Below are 18239 nucleotides of genomic sequence, written 5' to 3' on the forward strand. Positions count from 1 at the left end.
ATAACAGATCAATATTTAATGCATTTAAGCAGTTTGATTTCTGAATTGTACTTATTTTTGAATGAACATTTACACTGATTTGTGAAGCACTGACATTTAAGTTATACTTTTAAGCGTCAAGGGCAGTTTAGTAGGGTTTGACCTTGACTATCACACTACCGCTGTCTAAATGATCTAGAATGAGGGTGACTAGCGCTCTCCTGAATTATATGGAGGTTAACTAGCGCCCTCCTGTGGCCAATCGCCTTTTTGCCTTCTCTGTTTCATTCAGACTTTCATTCCCTTATAAGTATTTATCAACTGAATATAATTAATATGTAAGCTACTAACCACAGCCGTTATTTTTAGCGGTGGACTGTACAGTTAACTAAAAGAAATTACCAAAAGGAATCAACGTCACGTGGTGTTTAGTCGGTTTGAAACTAATTTTAATTCCTGATTGTATAGCAAATATTAAAAAAGTAAATATTGCAGCTATTTTATTACGCTAATAGAGAAAACAAATCATTATACATATTAACCTTTCATGTTTTTCCTAAATCTTCTCTACCCTGGCTGTCTTCATTAATATTAATAATTTCTGACAATTATTGATTATAGATTAACAAAAGCAGTGTGCTTAAGACATCATCCTCCAGTTAGAAAAACAAACCTTAAAAAGTAAGTAGGTCTGTAATGTACTGTAGTATACTTGTTTTGTCTTATCAGTTTGCATGAAAAAATATGTATTCACTTAAAATATAGATGTAAAATAATTACTTCATTTAGGATAGGAACATAGGAACATAGGAACATAGGAACATAGGACAAAAGCAAATTTCAGTGTTAAGGCACAAACTGAAAATTATTTGAAATATTACAAATATAAGAGAGAATTTAAAGAATCCTAAAGTAAAGGTTAAATGCAATAACAACTGGCTGGTAATTTCTGTATTAACAAGACCTGGTGTCTAATTAGACTTAAAGTTTGAATAAAGTTCACCTTAAGTTGGGACATTCCCAAGGAGTTAATGTGGATAGGTGTACAATCTGTTTAGTTGTATTTACAGAAATGTGGCTAATCATATGCTATTGCAGGTCTACATACAGATTTTCTTTTAGCAAATGTGGAAATATTTGGAACATTAACTTGTACACAAATTTTAAAAATCGAGTTACTCTCTTTTTAAAGTGTAACACTTCTACAATAATTTGAATACAAATATTATGAAATACAAATATATTGACTGATTGGCTAAAATTGACTACATTAAGGAGATTGCCTACAGGCTAATAAACATTCCATGCAAAGAATAGATCATAAGGTTTGGGAGGTGTTTGTTTAAATGACACATTTTCTATGCAACAAGAAAGGAAAAAGCTTTAAAGTCATACGAAATTAATTTGTTTTATTAAGCTTTCATCCAGAGTTCACTTATCAAAGGTCAGGATCTAAAGCAGATCAAAGTTAGCTTAAGATAAAACAGACTTCTTTAGATAAAGCTAACAAAGGCACTGTGTGGAAAGAATATGTGGTTGATTTCTCCAATGAATCTGGAAAATGTCACATGGAAACACTTGCAGATTTTGGCAAATGCATACTTGTGTCCTTTAACCACTTAAAAACAGAGTACACACCCATACAGTAATACTGAGTTCAGCATTAGAAAATTATGTTGTTTAGTTCATCTTTCAGCATTCTGAAGCTAAGATTGACAAAATGTTACCCTGACTTAATGCACTTTGAATCATGATAATAGCACAATTAATACTCAATGGTAAAATTCATTGTTATGGAAAAGATAGACATACTGCATCTGGATTTCTTAAGGTCTGTGACTTAAGGAATAGTAATGTTTTCCAATCCATATTTACGATGCTTTTCAGCAGATGGTTGTCTTGTTCATTCGATCCTTCTCTCAGCTGATTTATTTATACAAAGCAGGCCTAGTGGCGGCTCAGAGTCTGATTTTAGGATCCGTGCCATTTATAATATACATCCCCTGTTTCTCTTTTGTGGGAGGCATGACTTCAGATTGTGCTCTTAAAATTTAAAGTGTAACCAATCTTGTGGCCTGATCACCAAGATGTTCGAAATAGATTTAGAGTCTCCACATTGTGGGAAATTGATGTCTGAAAATTTGTCACTGGTTTGTCATTATGGCAAACCAAAAGTGTGCTGTGAAGATTAAAGAGAAAACATAGGGATCTTGCTAAATGTTACTGCACTGCATCAAGGCTTCAAGACAACATAAATTTTAAATGCTTTGAAGATCAGCAGTCCTCTGTTCTCTTTCTTTTTTTATTACCCTTTGATATCTAACGTTATCATTACTACATTATTATTAATACTATTTATGTAGTATTAGTAAAATACAACAAATAAAGCAAACATATGTAGGTTAATTATTATTTGATACACCAATATTATTATTCATATAATTATTATTATTGTTAGCAAGTAGTGGTTGCATGTCATAAAAAGCCACTTATTGTAAATCAACAAACAATACATTGCCGTGCTATAAAGAGAACTCACAACACAGCTCTCGACGTCTGTGTCTGAGTGGGCATCCCTCCAGATGTTCCTCAGCTGTTTGGATCTGCAGATGAAGATCTGTGTAGCGTCTGTCAAAAGCTAGCATTTCTAATCTATCCAGCACCCCCTCATCTCTATCAGCACATTCGGTGCTCCCTGCATGTGCTGACCCGGGGGTCTCCATGTATCCCATGAGAGAGAAAAAGACTTTCCGAGCACTGAAACGGGTCCAAGTGCTGATCCGTTCCCTGTGTGTGTAAGATCATGGATAAATAATGTCCTGGAACGAAGCTGTTAATCTGTTTTGTGTTGTAAAACAAATTTACAGAAAACATGAATTAAAGCTTAATCAAAAATGAATGCTGATATGAAGAGAGCTGTATCAGGTGTGCCAAAGTAAAATGAGACGAATCAAAGCAGTTGAGATGTGACAAACATTATGTATTTTGACAAAACATCAGAATTGTAAGTAACTATTTAACATTTTATCTCACAAGCACCTTGAGATTGTCGCTGTATGTTGGCCATCATTTACTGCATCTGCTTTACTATTAAAGCCAGTTTGAAACCCCCGAATGGTCAAATGTAGTTACCGGGTTGAAACATGAAGGTGTGAGTGGATTCTGCACAGGATTTATGGCCACGGTCGACTTCATCAAAGGTCAGCATGGAAGATGGGTTTACAAACCTGGAAAAGAACAGACCGGCTGCATTAGAGCTGTGAAGTTCAGTCTTGTGTAGTTTCCAGGCATCTAACTTAAATGACTGTTTGAAACAGTGCAACTCTGTTCAAATCAAGTTTCAATTGCATTTCAGATTAACATTTAAATTGCAATTGAATAAACACCTTAAAATTATCTTGATATCATAGCATTGATTCATATTTCTATAATATTTAAATTTATTTCTTTAATATTAAAATGTATTATATTTATTTTAAATATATTATATAATAATAATAATCACATGCAATATAATATTAATATTGTTTATTTTGATCCATTGACAAATACTATTTTAATAATTATTTTTTCATCTATGGAAATTTATTTATTTATGTGCATGTTCTGATGTGTAAAATCCATGACACTTTATTTTAATTAAAATACAAAGGTCTGTAGAAATACTTTAGGAATTGTAGAGGCAAAATAAAAAAGTCATTACATTTCTGATTTAATCGTTGGGTCTGACCAAAGGCATATATATCAACGAACAGGAAGTGTGTCATTCCTAATGAAGTTATTAAAGCACCCCACCTGTAGCTGGACACATGTGGCTTTGACCCAGTGCAAATGACAAACTTCTAATAGAACAGAGTGGATTCATTTGGCAGTTTGTTCCACTAACAAGCAAATTCAATGTTCCTGAAAAGAACAAACTGCACCACACAAACATGATTCCTACTCGCTCATTGTGACATTACTCTCGCATAACAACACTTTAAACTGACTGGTCACCAAAGCATCCCATATGATTCACCGAACACAATTAAGTATAGTTTAAAAAACAGCTAAGTCAATCCTGTGTTCCCTGTGGGTTTCTTCAGGAAAACAGCTCTCTGGGAAAGTGTTGAGATTAACAAGAAAACAAGCTCCCTCCACACAATCCCTCCCTGTGGTTGTCAGTGTTTTCCCACTGGACCACTTTCAGAATCATAAACATCTTAACAGGGCTCGCCTCCCCCGGGAGCCTCCCAATTTCTTGCAAGAGATCAGAACTTAAGCTCAGGAGCCGCTCCCTTATTGCATCCAGGTGGCCATGGTAAAAAGCGCTGGCCTACCATAAATGTCCCATAAAATGCAAGTGGCACCTCCAGAGGTGGATGGGGTCACTGCACCTGTCTGTGGATTGAGACTCGATGCTTCCTCTTCGTAACCACTCTCACGCTCGCTCACTTTTCTGACACTTTGCTTCCATCTTTCTCCGCTTCACGACACCATAAGAGGGACCATATTGAGAATGACATCTCCAGTTTGTGGGAAGGCGTTTGCAAGGGTTTTTGCCTACAAAATGATCCAAATTATCTGACAGATTAAACGATATGTACAATCATCCAAATTTGTGGGTCTCTTTATGGCGGATTCCTAAATACGTAGCATGTGTCCGGCGGTGAGTGGTCCGTGGGGACCAGCATCCCTTTGGTCAAGTTTAATTGGCCTTCGTGCCGGGACATGGGGCCACATCGCTTTGATCTCACTTAAAAGGAGCTAATTGATCTCCGTGTTCAGAACGCTTTGTGGTGTCCTTAGAGAGAGGAACGAACAAAAAAAAATATTAAGCTTAAAAAATGCATCTCTCAAAAAATGACAGAGGGAGAAGAGATTTGATGTGTTCCTAGAGGGTAAAGGAATAGATTAACTAAAAAAAAAAGAATGGGAAACACATCAAATAAAATGTCTTGATAGTTAATATTTCCAGACCTACACTAAGGTGGAATAGAGGCCGGGAGGGAAGTGTGTACAGGACAGGGGAACAACCTCAAAAAAAGAGAGATCACCTCACGCCCAGGCCCATTGCTCTTCAATTACCCTAATGTGCCTCATATGGTGGAGATATTCTGACAAACCAGGAAGAGAGAGGGAGGGAGGGAGAGCCCTTCCACTTGCCTTGCTCTTTGATATCTCTCTTTGCTTGAAGCCAGATCCAGACATGATGGTTTACGTCTCCCCGTGATTTGAGCTTGTTAAGGGAGAAGTGCTCTGAAGACCACACGTTTCAATCTCCATCCACCCTCCCCCCCCCCCCCAAAGGTTCAACAGAACATGCCATTGAAAAAGACATCAGAGAAAATATATATGATATGAAATAAATGCACAGAGAGTTTTATGGCTTAACAACAGGACTTATTAAAGGTGTCTGAAATAAAAGTGTTTGGTTACGTAATAATTGTATTAAGCACAAAGGCACACAGCAATCATTCAGTGTCTCTCATATTACAGACACAGAAGTCATGATGTCAACTCAAAGGTCTGGCTCCGCATGTCTATTTGGAGAAAGGCTTATACTCTGTAAATTTCATCATGTAGGCCCATCCTCGGAGACCATGTCCTTCCAAAGACATGAAAGACCCATCACTGGAATTCAGTTTATTCTCATGGACAAGTTTCCATGTATTCCCACATGTCCTACTTTGTGCTTGAGTGTCTGTAAAAGAAAAGAGACTAACAAGGTGATTCCACGTGCCCAGCGATGGATAGTTCCCTCAGCTCGACTCTACATTGGAAGCAGATGACGATATCAGCACACAGTCGGAAAAGACAGAGAATAAAACAGAAACAAACCATAGATATCCAAAACATGTTGTTGTCCTGAATAGTAAAAATGTTTTGACCAATGCGCTGCTTATTTTCAAAACATCAGGATCAACCAGATAAGGATATATATTGCATTATATAGCATTCAGACACAATTCAAGTTCCTTTTTTAATGATAAAGATAAACAGACTAGCTGAAAATAGTTTCCCCATATTCCATGCCCTACCATTCCCTTCAAACACATACTGTATAGATTGCCATTTAAACACAGTCAAGGCTTTTCATTTTACAGTGCGGTCTCGGATATTATTATTATTTCTCCTATCATAGAGCCACAGTAAGGCTGAAAGTAAAACCATGTGAGGTGGTTGTTTGAAGAGGCAGTGATGCTATGGGTGGGGGCCGTGGTTCAGAAAAAGACCCTGTGTTCAGCCCCATCTGGAGGTCAGGGGCTATATAGACACAAGCCTTGGCGAACTGATCAGTCAGCCAGGGAAATCACTTGTATAAGCAATAGAAAGCAGGATTTCACTTAAGTTAACATGGTCTTGGAATGATTTTATTCTTTTATTATGTTTATAATGCAAAGCTCCTTCACCAGTCTACTACCTTACTTATAGAAATTAGGCTGCAATATCCCATCATATCACATTTATGATGTAAAAACTATCAGCAATTTTTAAATACATTTCTAAATATGAAGAAAAAACACATAACTGGTTTGGAAAGTTTGTAAACACTTGACAGAAATGTTTTTAATGATCTTAAAAATATTTAAATATCAAAGTGAATGCTTAAAGGAATAGTTCACCTAAAAATGGACTTGACCATAGTATACTTTATACATATAGTCAAGTCAATGGGGACCATTTTTGGTCTATTTTGGCTATTCCTTTAAATGTCTGAAATTACTTTTGTAGACAAAAAATATAATTGTGCCAACATGGCAATTTCTTTCATTAGAAAACAAAATTGTATTACATTTTTTTTAAACCAAATAATGAAGAAAAAGCAGTCAATAAGAGCCCTGTATAGACTGGGAACTCCTTAAATCCTCTTTAAAAAGCTTCCCAAGGTAAAATATCAAGAAGCTGAATGATAAAATGCCAAGAGAATGATTTTGACATTTTTGGTCCAATTATGGCAACTTATTTAGATGCTTAGACACAATATAATTCCCACATTCCAACTCCATAGTTTTGATAAGTTTACTATTTTCATAAAAGGTGGGAAGAAATTTAAATAAAGAATAAGTAAATGTTTCCGAAATTTTTGATTGGTACTGTTTATGGATACTTGGACAGACAAATAAAGGCTCTGTGAAAACCCACAATAGCTTGATTTTTGCTTATTTAAAAAGCAAATGATTTGAAAGCCTTGACTATCATTCTCTAGCGTTTTATACCACGAAATTAGAAAATTATGATAAAAGTCACTGACATACATTACAAGTCTCTAATCACTTTTATTACGGGCCATAGAGAAGGAAAATAAACTAAATGACAACCTTATGTTCACGAGTGACTTCTTCCCTAACCTCATGAGTAAACTTCATGGAAGAAACTAGAAAGATGCAAAAGCACTAAAAACAGGCCCCCACTAATGCCACTGCTCCCATTGCATCGTTTGTGTTTGTAGTTAGTGGGTGAACTCACTGGGAAACTGAATGTTCTACCTGCTCAAAGGTGTGTGAAGTGAGCTGAGGGGGAGGACAGCTGTGAGACCACCCTGTCCCTGTGCCTCACGCTGTCTGAACGGGCCAGTGAGACAGAACCTGTGGTGCACAGTGCCTGCGTATCTCAGAGCTCCTGTTACTGTCACTACAATCATTAACACACCACTGACTCCATTCGCTTACCTGGGGAAAAGGACAAAGATGACACAAAGCATCATTACCAGAACTGATCTCTGTAACACTGTCATCAGGGGTCACAGGGGACAATATACCTACACTCATTATCACTTGAAGTGTTTCTAATGGGGGGCAACTTAAAAGGTATCTTAAAAGGTAAAACAGTGCTTTTTGTCTGTACACAATTGGGTTAGCGGTCACACACACCTAATTATCAAAATATTTCAGTTATATTTTTTGGAAAAGTAACTTCTGAAAGTATTACAACAGAACAAAATAAGCAAATAAATACTTTTTAGAAGGGGAAGTGCCTTTTCTGCCTTATTCTATAATCACACATAACATAAAAAGTTGTATGGTAAATAGTTGTACACATTTTGCATTATATGTATAGCCCTTACCTTGCATGTGGAGAGTATATGGATTTAATGTGTGCTCTTGAAGTTTTTCTCTGCAAACATTAATGTGACAGGGTATTTAAAACGTTTTATGACACACGTTTTAGTGCTAATTTAAAGTGAACTTGTTGAACTCATTTCAGTCCTGTCTACTACCTTCTTTATTTGATCACAAACATTCTTCGTATTTATACATTCTAAAGCTCATGTCATTATAATATTTAAGTACAGCAAACAATGAAGATAATTACATGTATACAAATATCTGGGTGTAGTATTGGCTGTATATTAAATCACAGAATAACCAGAAACCATTATACAGCCGCGGAAAAAATTAAGAGACCATTCCAAATTTTTTGATGTATTGTGGTCATTTCAGTCCAGTGTCTGTTGAATTTCAACCAAATCAAACCTCAGACGTGACAAAGTCATCCAACAGCAATGTGAAAGACTGACAGCATGACAAGACACATGAAAACGGTGATAAAAATGGAGGTAAAAAACATGAAGTTTTTTTTAACTTTACCTAAATACATGTACAAATATTATGGTTGCATTGCTTAAAAGTGAATATGAACTTGTTTTCTATGCAGTATTTGAGGTCTGAAAAAATACAGAGAATTTGTTTCTCCAGGTCTCATTTTCTGCAAATAAATGCAAAAAGCATTTGCAATATTTTTATTTACAATTTGGGAGAAATATTGCTAGTAGTTCACAGAATGAAACAAAAATGATTATTTTACCTAAACACATATCTAGCAATAGTATATTTTTAAATGAAAACAGACTCTGAAATATATAACTTTTTTCTGCGGCTGTATATGACAGAAATATGAAAATTTTAGCCAAACATCCCCTCTATCGAAACATTCTTAGTATTTGTAAAGCTTATAAAGCTTTACTTGTCACTGGAATCAACCTAAGAGAATGTAAAATACCTGAAGCTTAATGTACAACATAACTCACCATAAGACATAACAACCAACAAGCTAACAATGTTAGGCCTATTTTGATGAGATTAAGAAAACATTGTTTTTTATTAGAAATAACGCACTGATAAATTGATCACAATAAGTCAGATGAAACATGTATTATGTATTAAGAAAGCAACATTTTATTTTCTTCATTTGTAAGTCCCTTGGATAAAAGCTTCTGTTAAATGACTTAATGTAAATGTATTTTGATTTCATGTTAACGTATACATAGACAGTAATTCAGATTGTTGGTTAGATGACATAAAACTGCCTGATTTCACATGGATGATGTCAGACTGAGTCCATCAGAAGGCTGCAGAACTGTGTTCAGTGTAGAAAGAATAATTGTACTGTAAAACATAAATCACAACAGCAACTAAACTGTGAAAAACAATCAAAACAACATGATTTGCAGCGTAAAATCTGTCAGATGATCTCCCGTCATTTAAGCACTTATGATAATTGCATTTTCTTGCCCCTCTTGCAATTGATTTGTTCCTGAACAGTAAATGTTGCTAAATGGCGCCCCCGTGTGTATCTGACCAAGAAGAACAGACCCCCTTTATCACACTATGAGGGTAATAACTAATATACCTGTACATCACATCATATCAATTATTACCACTTCAAGCTTACATGTGTAATAAACAACTGCAAAAAAATAACAGAAAGAATGAAGATTTGTCAAGACTTAAAAGACATTTAACAGAGGACGAGGGGTTTAAATAACTCAATGAGAACATTTTATCTAAGATAAAATAAAATAATATTAAATCAAGGATTGTAATTTTTTGACCCGTAATAACATCATGTAAATAAATTAATATAATTATTTCTTAACATAAGCAGTTTTTGAAAAAGGGTTTTACATAATTGTTTCTCTTATTATTTTAGTCCACACTACAAAAAATGCATTACAATTAATTGAGTGTTTTTTCGTATTATCGTACACGTCAAAATAATCATGATAAAATAAAACCAATACACAAATATGCATATCCTGACATTTAGCTAGATTAAAACTACATGTACACACTTGCAAGATGTCATTATGATTCAAAACACTAGGTGATGCTGGAGGATCACACAACAACAATTGTCCTTGCAGAAATCTCTCGCTCTCTTTGCTATCCCTCCACTACTTGAAGCAAAACTGCAAGCTCCACCAACACGTCACATGTCACACGGCGTTTAGTAATAATAAAACGTCACACACACTACCTGACTAAGTAATAAATAAACAAGTATGTGTGTGTGTCTGCGCGTGTGTGTTATCTCAAAGTGCATGTATCACTGCCTGCCATTTTTACACAGGCCTGTGACAGAACAGTGACACACGGAACATGGGCGGCAGCCTCCAGATGAGCAGATCTTCATTTCCTGTTCCTGCTCAGAGCAGGTGAAGATATGTGACATGTTGTCTTAATTAATTCCCTCCTTCATTTGAATATCTACCCGGCTGCTCCCTGGGTGTCCGCTCACTATTTTTCTCCCTCGCATCACTTCACAGGACCATATGCGCCGTCAGACATGCACGCATTCACTCAGACGCACTGTACGTGTGGGATACTTCCACTGGAAACCTTATAGCACAAACGAGATGTCTAGTTTAAGCTACAGATTCACACTTCATACACTGACATACTGTACTGTTTGTATTCACTCGTATATACGATCCACTTGGTTTACTGTAAACCCAAGGTACAGTACGCACGCACACACACGCGGAATCATTAACATTCAAACTACATAAAGACGTCAGCTCAAATCACTAACTAATTAACACTTAAAAAGACACAAATTAGATATGCGTGGCTAAAAGCAATTATAATCTCTACGAGTTTTGCAAATCATTTGGGAAATGAAAAGAATGTGTAATTGCTGGAACCAACATCTTCAACAAAAATGGCTCAAGTGACGCTTGTTAGGGAGCAGTCTTATCGACGGACGCGATTGCGATTACTACGCTTTTCTGCAATTACATGTGCATATGTTTAATGTCACAAAGTGCCTCTTTTTAATGAATGTGTTTTTAATAGAATTAGCAATCAGTCAATTACGATGTACGTCAGGGCCCTGAGCGGAGGAGTTATCATCCAGAGACTAATGAAGGAATACGTGCAGAATCACACTGCAAATATGTATTCAGCTGTCGGCCAATAAACGCTACTGAATCGTAAAAGCAAAATACACGGTTATACGTTAACTTCTGTATAGAATATAAAAGTGACAAGAACAACTGTAAAAAAAAAAAGATCACAAATGAAGTACATGCAAATTAGTAAGTGCTTACTGTAAATGCCTTATAATGAAAGTGACATAAGTGTTTAATATTTTTAGGGACCACCATAATTTATAAGTATAACTGGGTTCACGATTATATCTAAATATTTTAGAAAAAAGGAACTCAAATTTAACAGACTAAATTCCAAAACATTAACATTGTATTTAATTTTCAATTACATTTGTTATTTTGATAAATAATTACCATGTTGTCTAATTATCATTACATTTACATTACATTTAGTCATTTAGCAGACGCTTTTATCCAAAGCGACTTACAAAGAGTTCGGGAGCAATAAGCGATATGTCATACAGGAGCAATAATACAATAGGTGCTAATACAATGTTGTCATTAGACAACCTTGAAGGTTTAACTGAACCTTTGAATTAAATTAATAAAAAATATAATGGATCTAACTCTGAAAAATAAAACAGAATTTAATAACAAAATTACATTTTAGAAAGGAATTAAGAAAGCTAAACCTTAAAGGAACAGTTTACCCAAAAATAAAAATAGAGTTGGTCAAATCTGTATACATTTCTTTTGTTCTGATGAACAAAGAGAAAGGTATTTGGAAGAATGCTTTTAACCTAACAGTTCTTGGCCACCATTGACTATCATAGTAGGAAAAATGACAATTGCCTACATTCTTCAAAATATCTTCTTTTGTGTTCACGAGAACAAAGAAATGTATACAGATTTGGAACAACTTGAGGGCGAGTAAATGATGACAGAATTTTAATTTTTGGGTGAACTATTCCTTTAAGAGAGAACTTCTAATAGCAGTCACACATAAATGTTGACACAGGTCACATGTTAGCCGCTTGACCAATAGCATTCATGAAACAATCGACATGGCTCTAAGATACTTTTTTGTATCACGATATACAATACATCAATATAATGTTACACCGCTAATAATATATATTGTTTACATACATATATTTCATGACCGATATATGACCAGCAGTCACTGCGTCAGAGCAGATTCACATCCTGGCTCGCATTTTTGACAAGTTGGCAGTGAAGCTGCATTCCAGGTCGAGGAAGAGGCTGAAGAACAATAGCTGTGGATGCTTTCACACAGATTCTAATTATCAGGGCAGCACTCCGACTCCGTCGCCATCAGCTCTCGCTTCTCCATTAATCTTATGCTGTCGCCCACCTCACTAAACCCAGTACTGTTACACTATCTCTGCTTTACTTCATCTGCAGAGGCTGTGTTAGGCTGTAATTAATGAATCCTCCCCCCCACGCTAGCTCTGCTGCTTCTAATCACAGCCTGCTTCCAAGAGAGAAAGTGGAAAGTGTTGATGGGGGGTTACCATAATATTAAATATGTACAGTGTAAGTAAATAGAGAGAAACCGAGCAACGAAATCTGATTGTCATTTCTATTTGATATCATTTCTAGGAGATATTCTATAGCGACTTAATGACTAAAGACTGATGATTAAAATGATGATAAAATGATTATAATAATATCCACTGAGCACATTTGTTCATTTAACTTTTTATACATTTGATATATTAGTCACTTATTTAGTATCATGCTTTTATTTATAAATAAATAATATATTTGAAAATAATGATACAATTTTGCATTATGCATTCATTTATGAGTCTGTTTTATGAACTTATCTTGAACATTCTGTTGGCATTATTGCTATTGATATTATATTTCGCTGCTGTCCTTCTGAAACCTCGTATCTTCATATTCTGTGATTTATATTTTGATCAGAAATATTATTTGTTATTATTAGTCACCCATTATATTTCTCGCTGGGTTTTGCAAATATCTAACCAATAAAAAGTATTAAAAAGTGCTGGTCAACTTTGATAACACATTTACTGATTTTAACAGTTTTTTTCCATTTCCTGAAAAACAGCAAATTTGGACATCCGAGGTTTCGGAAGGACAGCAAAGATTCATTATCACAATTTAAACGTATCAAATTTAGTTTCACTATTAATATGATAATCAATATGATTCTCATTTCATTGAATTTGTCTTACTATAGAATATAAGTTTATATATGTAGCGTGCTTTGTCCTGGCTGACTTGGTAAAACAACACTTTGTTCCACTATACAAGTGCACACATGCACTTGGCTCACATTTTGGCCTTAATTTAAGGAAACAAAATAAAATGGGAAAGATTTCCTGTTCGGGGCATTTCTTTAATACTTGAAATTCCTTAATCAGTTTTCTTTCATTTCATTCACGTTACATCTGGATTAGAGAATGACCACTTCCTCACAGCTGCATGCACTCTGAATCTACAGTAATGACCTATTTCCTGCATGAGAGTTCAGTCGTCGTAAGGGCCAGGGAATGTTTTTAGACTTTCTGGATAAAATCACAGTGACTGAACCAAGCAATAAAATAACAGCACATCACAAGCTGAATATAAAACAGTACACGTGTGCATACAAACTGTATTCTGTGTTCTCTGTGTCTGTGTTGCAAACAGTGTTCACTTACTTCCTCCTCGATCTCTTGGGGTGACTTGATGGTAATGCCCATTAAATTGATAGGCTGTATCTGAAAAAAAAAACAGAGAAAAAGCAGACTTACACATGGCTAAGGAAGCGTGTTTAAGATCTTTAATCCGCTCTCTTTCATTCTCTCCCCCTCTGTTTCTCTGACAATAGGAACTAAGCCCTTATGACAGGGACCAAATGGCCTTCTGTGTGCCCAGCTCTGACTGTCATTGAACATCTGGATGAGGGAATCTTAGTCAAATTTAGGGTTCAATGATTAACAATAACGTTTCTTGCTCTATTTGCATACATGTTTATCAATGGAAAACGATGGGTGTTCGGGAAACCTGTTTGAAAACAATTTTTGCAATTCTGGTGGTGTTAGTTTAGCATTAATTACTCAATTAATGTTCAATCTGCAGTTCCCTCACAGACCTCTAGGAGTTCATGATCCCCAATTGGAACAAACTTCACAATGCGCCAATGCAGCACTTACTTCATCTCTGGTTGTGGAAACATGTTTATTTGAGATCGTAAAAGGTATATCATCCATGGCTGCAAACACAGAGAACACAAAACACATAACATTACAGCAGAAAAATACCAACATTCCACACAAAATCCTCCTAATCACTGATGTGCGGCGCATTATGAAAAAGCATATGAATTAATGGTCGAAAAATGGCAGAACGCTCAAAGTTCCGATCCCCTCGGAAACTCGCTCAGACAAAGCGAGATGAAAGCCTTCTTTATCCGCCACTGCATTTGACTCTCCCCCCCTCGACGCCCCCCGCCCGCTCTCCACCCTCTTTCCCTGTTAATTACTCTTGATTATTCCTGATCCTGTCTTGTCAAGGAGACGTTCGACTCCAAAAACAAAAGCCCCACTCGCACACGTCGAAAGAAAAGGGGGAAAGAGAGAGACAAAACAGTCGCCGGATATCAATTTGCATGAAAATGAGCCCGAGCGCTCGGCTCTCAGAGAGAAAGCGCGAACGAGAAAGAAAGAGAGAGGTGGATTCAAAAGAGGACTTGCCAAGAGTACGGTGGTATAATTAGCATTCTACCAAACAAACGAGCTTCAACAGAGCTATAATTAAGCAGGCCCGTAATTAAGTGTATGCCCTTTATCATAATGATCATGGTTAAAGCGCCTTTGATGGCTGCCAGTGGGTTATTAACGGCGTAACCCAGCGCCACACGGCGCCCACGCAAGAATCAGGGTGTCACGACTGTCAGGCTAAAGAGCACCCCTTTGTTTATCAAATACATTAGAGCCCAAATTAACACAGGGTGACACGACCGCACAATAGCTCCCATTGACTGCACTGAAGAAAAATGTCCATCCCCCTAAAAAAAAAAATCTGAAGGCGCCCAACTTTGCTCATGGAAAAAATATTGAGAGTGGCATCTAACAGCGATGCTATATATTACCAACAGAGCATGGGTTTTGCTGGCGTGCTAGAAGGAAACTGTGAAAGATCTCTTCTCGTAAGTTACCTGGAGGTTGAGGGCGTCAAATGTTCTGCGGAAAAGAGAAAGTATACCTTAAACCGCTTTCATTACCTTGGCAAATGTTGAATGGCTCTTTGTCCATGAATGTTTCAGGGCAAAATGTGCGGAAAACACAAACTGAATGCGTATGTCCTTTTAAATGACGATTAAATGACAACGATACACCAAAAAACTTAAAAGGGCATTTTTGAAACATTTCAAATAGATATGCAGTATGCACTATACTAAATTTCTCCACCGATAGCTGATTATTTAAAGTGATATCTGCTGATGGTTAGTAAACTAATATTTCTTACATTTCTATATGCTATTAATATTGAACATCAAACTGGTGATGTCTCTTCTCTATAACATTTTCTATGTACAGGGCATAAATTTGTCGCATTTTCCTGCCCTTTTTTGATTGACTGGATATATCGGCCCTGATCATCGGCGATGTGTGAAAAATTGCTTTTATCAATTTAGTGTGAAAAATTGCTTTTATCGACCAATACCGATTATTGGCCGATATATCAACGTATCTTTAACTTCATATAATGGTTGTGAAATATCACTCATATCACTCTTCACATAGATAATTAAAAATGACTAAAAATGCTGTCACATTTTTCGATAATGGTATCGCTTTCAAAAACCTTGAAACCTGTTTTCAAAAGTTTGGGTTTTTGAGCCTCCCAAATTGCTGTTGCCGCATAAATGAACAAGTTTTCAGATTTGTTTTTCAGTTGTGTTGTGTAAATGTATCTTTAATGAATGTCTCCTAAGAATAAGGTTACTATAGATGGTTTCAGCAGCAACAACATAAACAAATGTTTTGTGGCCCAAACTTCACTTTTGACAGATCGCCGCAAAGTGTAGAGTAGTTTTAATTTAATACTATTAATTTACAATAAAATATTAATATGAATTAATATTAATATAAATTCAATATAAAATAAATTGTTATATTATAACCAAACACAGACCAAAAGTTAACTTAGGGCCAGGCGTGTGTCCGATGAAACCTTCTATAGTACAAATAGACAAGTGTGATTAAAATGGACATACTTATTGGAACTCTAAAACAGAGAGAAACAAAGATCAAACCATTTCACAACGGTCTTCAAAGACCAACTCAATGACCTTCTCAAAGAGTTTACTTACATTTTTTACACTCTCCATTTAAGGCCATCAGACAGGGCTTGAAAAATGTATCACCCAGCTCTAGAATGGACTATTGAGGTCATTTCACCAGCGCTTCGGTAATTGAAAAAAGATAGCAACTACGTGTATCGGTCCATAAAAACAAGTGAATAAACATGTGCTAAAACCTTGTTGAACAACCGTGCTGTGTAAGAGAGCGAGGCCGATGGGGACACGTTCGAATTCGTGGTACCGCTCGCCGGCTTTGATGAATCAGGTACGCGTCAAAAGATGATGGTGGAACTTGAAGGCCGTGGCTCTCCATTTTATTGTTCAAGCATCACGTTTTCAATCAAACCGTGCTTAGTATTCGCCTGCCATTCATATCTGATGCTGAAGCACACGCATGGCCTGATGGCAGGATGTGGGGCGACTGCGTGGGGAGAGAAAAATGGATGTGAGTTTGGGGTCATGTTGGGCAGGAATGTTAAGGTAATGATTGTCCAGACTGCTGCTGCCTAGACTGTAAGTCGTAAAGGTAAAGTATGGCATCTGGCAGATTCTGCTCGTATGGGATAGACCACAGGCGGTCTGATATATCAACTCCAGTGGGAGAGTTAGAATATTAGATGCAACTTGAAACTGTAAAAATGCTTTAATCGTGACTTTGGGTCATGGTGTTTCAAGTCATAAGCATAAAATGCTGGAATATACTACAGTTTGCCAATAAATGACATGTGATTAGATCTCTATACGGAATGACCACTACACCGGTACTATCACAGGTCTAAAGTATGTTATTAATTGCTGATTATATCTGTGAGATCAGCATTGGGATTGGTTAGAGTGAGTGAATGATGAGGGTGTGCTGGAGCAAGTGTGAGCGTGGCTATGAGGATCATTGCCTTATTAATAGCGTTGTCAGGTGTTGTGAAAAATTTCGGCTTTGTCATCCCCATAGCCCCGAGTGCTGACGGATGGCTGCTTCAGGCAGAGAAGAGTTCCACTACACGCCGCTCTGAGCTCTAATCCTTCACACTTTCATTGTTGGATGCACTGTCACACAGGACTTCCACCAGCCGAGCTCGCCTCGCCAACACGCACACACATATCAGATTTATACATAGGTTAATGCTAAAAGACTGACAGATGGAGGACTCGGCCAGCCAGTACAGCACAGTTCATGAAACAAAAAATAATTTCTTCCCCAGAGGAGAAAAATGACGGGAGAGTCTCTGGGTATTCTAATTTACTTTTTTTTTTTTACAAACAAAGTAAGACCAAAATCTGTACTGCCTGCAATATGTAAAAACAATGATAAAGTATGACCCAAAGTGTGGGTCCAAAATTGCATTATTTTTTATTTATATTTTCATATTAATATATAAGTATGATTTTTTTTGTTTAACATTGCAGAGATTCCACAATAAAAATGTTTGTACTAATGTATCGTTCTTGTTGTTAATGTTAAAGACCCCTTGTGGTAAAAATCTAGTTTTTTTATGTTGTTAATACGGTTATGTGGTGTTTTTAATATGCTTTAAGACAAACCATGTGTAATTGTATCATTTTAAACCATTGCGGAATATTTTCTCCAAAAAACAGTTAACCAAAGAGTTAAAAAAATGCAGTTTGAAACTGCCCTGGTTAATGACATCATCAACTTATGTAACCCCTGTGGATCAGCAGTTTGAGGGCTGAATCGATCTCTGCACTGCTGTGTCAGCTCTCAGTTTCACTTTCAGTTTTAGCAGCGTCTGTAACTGCCCAGTGCGACTGAATGGAGGCGGGGCTAATTTGCATATTCATGCATCTTCGTACACTTAATGAAGATGAGGT

At 36.4% G+C, this 18239-nt stretch overlaps 1 protein-coding gene across 1 annotated transcript in view; it reads right to left on the bottom strand.

The window, feature by feature from the left end:
* Positions 1 to 9200: 9200 nt before the first annotated feature.
* The window catches only part of mvb12bb (multivesicular body subunit 12Bb), a 65737-nt gene continuing 56698 nt past the window's right edge, over positions 9201 to 18239 (bottom strand). Inside the window, exons 8-10 of the mRNA XM_057357279.1 lie at positions 14260 to 14318; positions 13765 to 13824; positions 9201 to 9347 (exon numbers count right to left, since the gene is read on the bottom strand). Of these exons, the coding sequence (XP_057213262.1) occupies positions 9303 to 9347; positions 13765 to 13824; positions 14260 to 14318 (164 nt within the window). The 3' untranslated portion in view covers positions 9201 to 9302. The remainder of the gene's footprint in view (positions 9348 to 13764; positions 13825 to 14259; positions 14319 to 18239) is intronic.

This window comes from Triplophysa rosa, linkage group LG17 (genome assembly GCF_024868665.1).
Source record: "Triplophysa rosa linkage group LG17, Trosa_1v2, whole genome shotgun sequence".
Classification (NCBI taxonomy): domain Eukaryota; kingdom Metazoa; phylum Chordata; class Actinopteri; order Cypriniformes; family Nemacheilidae; genus Triplophysa; species Triplophysa rosa.